The 3213-nt window shown below is 43.0% G+C and overlaps 1 protein-coding gene across 2 annotated transcripts in view; it reads right to left on the bottom strand.

Annotated features, from left to right (window-relative positions):
- Positions 1-3213, bottom strand: part of NSD2 (nuclear receptor binding SET domain protein 2) — a 51641-nt gene that overhangs the window by 2400 nt on the left and 46028 nt on the right. For both annotated transcript variants that reach the window (XM_081326882.1, XM_081326881.1), the window contains 2 exons: positions 2635-2741; positions 703-907 (listed from right to left, as the gene is read on the bottom strand). In XM_081326882.1, the coding sequence (XP_081183008.1) occupies positions 703-907; positions 2635-2741 (312 nt within the window). The remainder of the gene's footprint in view (positions 1-702; positions 908-2634; positions 2742-3213) is intronic.

Below are 3213 nucleotides of genomic sequence, written 5' to 3'. Positions count from 1 at the left end.
CTACCGGGGTGGGTGGGTGGGAGGAGAGAACAAAATATCAACTCAGAAAAATTTGCCACGATGTCCACACATCCACTAAAATCTTCCAGCCCAAATGAACCGGACAAAGGCAGCCGGTGTATCTCCCTGACTCTTACCAATCTAGTGGATTAAAAACAACTTAAAATGAAAAATAAACCTGTCATTAAGCAAAGGCAACCCAAAGCGTTTAAAGCTAGACGCACCCATTCAGAGGGCCTCTTTCAGGACTTTTCCTTCCCGCTGAATAAACTATGATTAGCTTAACCATGTAGGGTTTAGCTTTGGAGTCTGGTTCTCTGCTTAATCTTTCCCAAGGACGACTCCTGAAGACGACGCGGCAGGCAGGCGAAGGTGGCCCTGCCGAGCCGAATGGCCGCCAGCCTCTCCTGCCCACCACCGACCCCTCTCCTACGTAGCTGGCACGCGGGGATACACACACACACGCGCACAGAAGAGCTTGAACAGTTCTGCCTGGTCCAATCCCTCAACCCAACTACACCAACCTTTCCCTTGGACCAGCTCGGCTGGAGATGGTGAGCCCCGTCTCAAGCAGCGGAGTCGTCAACTCTTAACCTTCCCACCCAAAGGAAAACAAACTCCTTCTAAACTTGGGATTTTTGGATTGCGATCCTCGCGGGTCCAAAATCCTTGTTATGAAATTGAGGCGCCTTCTTAACTCACCGAAAGGTCGTTTTACCAGATCAAGGCAGGAGAGGTGGTAGGCCTTGGTGCAAGACTTCCGGTCACACAGAACAAGCTGCCCTCCATCTCCGCAGCGGAAACAGTAGTCCTCCGTTTTTTTCCTGGCTTCATTTTTCGTTTTGCGTCTCCTTGCCCTCCTTTTGGCCTTCTTTCCTTTCTCTTCTGTGCCGTTGGAGGATGAATTCTTTTAAAAAAAAATGTTTCCGTTTTGCAGATTAGGAGATTAGTGCAGCCTTTAAGGAGTTGCCCCACTGTTTTTAGCCATTTCATGTTATAAAAACTCGTTGGGAATTCTCTTGCAAAATGTTTCCAGTGTGGTGACTGACAATTGCCGTGCAAGATGGAACTAAAGAGAAGCATTGTTGGCCAAAATGCCACCATGGTCCACTCTTGCCTTCCTGGGGGAGAGAATACTTAATTTTGTAATTTTACTGAATGCTCTCCTCCACTAAAAAAACAGTCCTTGGTAGGGCCAAAGGTGCTTTTTTCAGGAGGCAACTGGACTTTTTCTTTGAAGACGTTTCTCTTCTCATCCCAGAAGCTTCTTTGGCTCTGACTGGATGCTGGGAGAATGGCGGGATTTCTAGTCCTTGCAGACCGCTGGTCATTTGCCTTCTTTTAGAGGGTCGTTGAGGCCACTTGGAGGTTTGTCTGTGTCCTCGGGGTCACCCGAGTCATTGAGAAGTGGGAGCTGTGCTTTATGCAGAAGTACAAATCCTTCCATCCTCCACCGTCCTGTCAGAGCTTCTTGGATGAGAAGCGAAACGTCTTCAAAGAAAAACAAAGGAAGTCCACCACCTTCGGGACAACCAGGACCTGGATGAGGGAGAATCTCCATAGACACAATTCTCTCTCTCTCTCTCTCTCTCTCTCTATATATATATATATATATATATGTATATATATATGTATATATATATATGTATATATATATGTATGTATGTGTATGTATATGTATGTGTATGTATGTGTATATATATATATATATATATATATATATATATATATATATATATATATATATATATATATATATATATATATATATATATATATATATATTTATATATGTGTGTGTGTGTGTGTGTGTGTGTGTGTATGTATATACGTATATATGTATATATATATGTATTTATATATATGTATGTATATATGTCCTGGCTTCACTGGGAAATTTGGGATGGATTCAGAGGGGTATCTGGCTTGGAAGTCAGGTAGTCCTCGACTTACAACACTTAGTGACTGTTCAAAGTTATAACAGCACTGAAAAAACTGTCTTATGACTGTTTTTCACACTTTCCGTTGCAGCATCCTGATGGGTCATGTGATAAAAAATTCAGACCCCCTGGAATTTGGCTCATATTTATTATGATGGTTGCAGTGTGTGTGTGACATGACCCCCTTTTGCAACCTTCTGACCATCAAAGCCAAGGGGCAAGCCAGAGTCACTTAACAACTATGTTACTAACAGCAACCGCAGTGATTCCCTTAATAGGTGTGGCAAGAAAGTTCGTAAAATGGGGAAAAATTCACTTAACAAAGTTCTCACTTAACAACAGAAATTTGGGCTCAACTGTGGTCGTAAGTCAGGGACTACCTCTATTGCACAATCAAACATCAGGAGTTGACCACAGTCAATGTTTTATGACCTATTACATGATGTCATAAATTGTTTTATGGTGATTTTTTTTAACATCACAAAATGTTGTTTAAAAAATTTGCCGAATTCCATTGGGAGTTACGGGTTCCAGATTTCAGACACGTTCTGTGAGCTAGTTCATTTGAGGTGCCTGGGTTCGAAACGCGTTGCCTTAGGCTGCCCCATTTTGGCCCCTGAAAGGTCCCTCAGAAACCTCTCAGCGAGAGTTTAGTAGCCCGTGGAGATTTCTCTTCTTTGCTGACATAATATACCTTCGGTCTGTCCCCAAGGAAGCCACTGCAGTTGGGAGCACCACATTTGCACGCTGTCTTCTCATTGCCCAGGCAATCAAGATTGTAATTGAAGGTTAATTCTGTACCTGAGGGGAAAACGAGAGGAAATGCTAATTGTAACCATCATTAAAACAGGAACATGAGTTCACTTCCCAAAAGATGCTCCCGCTTCGCCTCAGGATGACCGTGGAGCAAGACGTCAAAGGACAGGGAAGACCCCCCCTCCCGCTCTATCCCAAAAAGGGGCAGGTGCACACGGAGACCTGGAAATGCTTCCTACAATCTCAAAAGTTAATAGGACACCTGAAACTCTGCCAATAAGCTATGAAATGTGTTAACAAGAAGGCACAAAAGTTGAGTCGCTCTACTGGAAAAGCCTACAGTTTGGTTTTTGAAAGCTGAGAAATACAGAATTCAGACTTGAAATCTTTTTAAGAGGGACATAAATCTGTTTGTGCAACAGATAAAATAGAATCGGAGGGTCACTCATCATTGTTCATCATAGTTTATCTCATCATTGTTCAAGCAGTGAATTTGGATACAGCTTCCCATGGTGCT

This window comes from Vipera berus (assembly GCF_964194415.1).
Source record: "Vipera berus genome assembly, chromosome: 4".
NCBI classification, from domain to species: Eukaryota; Metazoa; Chordata; class Lepidosauria; order Squamata; family Viperidae; genus Vipera; species Vipera berus.
This window is presented reverse-complemented; position numbering and strand designations above follow the sequence as displayed.